Here is a 1,169-nt window from a genome sequence, read left to right on the forward strand (position 1 = left end):
GACTGCTCCGTGTCGGGTAACTCATCAGAACTTCTGACCAAGGACGAGACCTTACCTTTTTTGGTATTAGCCTCTACCCATTGCGACCATTTCTCAACGAAAGCACACGTGGCAGCATCATTCCCATCAGCAGACATGTCGGTGATAGAGGCGACACGAGTCAAGCGAGACTCAACGACATAGGCATAAGCCATGATGATGACGGGCGGTGGTACAGCCAGAAAGGAAATGTATATTATAATCTCCACGAGATAGTCATATGACGATGACGTGTAAAGAACACCAAAACCGAAGGATGCCATGCCGAGGATCCAAAGGGCCCAGAGCCAGAGATAGGGCCGACTGAACGCTCGCTGGAGGGCTCTGTGCCACGGGTTATTATCCATTGGCTGATGATGATATGCTACTCTGACACAATGCATCACGATGGCGATCAGGCAGGAAACTCAACACTGTTCTTAGGAAAAGGCTAAGACCATTGAGTCACGAGACGAGCGAGAGCTATAATAATCACGAATTGCTGCATCTCGACGACTCAAAATGACGAGAAATTATTGGACGGCTGTATGAGAACAGCCACGAAATACAACTCACTAGAAAATTCATAATCGCCATCATAATAATCATGGTACGGCATGGTACAGGAGAGACCGCCAAACAGCAATGGGTGACTATAAGGTCATCAGAGCCAGGGTTTATCGATTATCACAAGCTGCAGTCCAAAAACGGACCCAACGGCTCACGACAAAGCGGACATTCATGTTGCCTCTTGGCACCCAGAGGAAAATGACCATAAAAAAAGTGTTGAAAACACTGCTCGTGCAGAATATGACGACAGGGCAGCTCTCTGACGGTATCGTCCACCTCGAACTCGGCCAGACATATGCTACAGCACTCACCCTCCTCCGCATGTTCACGAGGAAGGGACGCTATTGAGACACACTTAGTATGCCCAGAGGACCAGATCTTCCATTGCTTCAAATATTCTCTACGAGCCGAGGCGTTGAGAGTCGATGCTCGTGAGAGCCTCCCTGAAGCTCCGATCAGCTCACATTCAGCCAGATATGCATATGAAATGATAAGAATAGGAGGTAGTACAGCGACAACAATTAGGTATAAAGCGCTTTCAAATGGCTTACGATGGAGATGGGAGGAAAGGACGACCGCAG

General features: G+C 48.3%; 1 protein-coding gene across 1 annotated transcript; it reads right to left on the reverse strand.

Moving 5' to 3' along the window:
• Nucleotides 1–731: 731 nt before the first annotated feature.
• Nucleotides 732–903, reverse strand: Pmar_PMAR019759 (conserved hypothetical protein; the record flags this gene model as incomplete). The annotated part of the gene is made up of 1 exon (XM_002787506.1): nt 732–903. A coding segment is annotated over one exon (172 nt), but the record flags the coding sequence as incomplete, so codon positions are not given.
• Nucleotides 904–1,169: the final 266 nt, after the last annotated feature.

The sequence above is a fragment of the Perkinsus marinus genome (genome assembly GCF_000006405.1).
Source record: "Perkinsus marinus ATCC 50983 genomic scaffold scf_1104296929326, whole genome shotgun sequence".
In the NCBI taxonomy this organism is placed as follows: Eukaryota; Perkinsozoa; order Perkinsida; family Perkinsidae; genus Perkinsus; species Perkinsus marinus.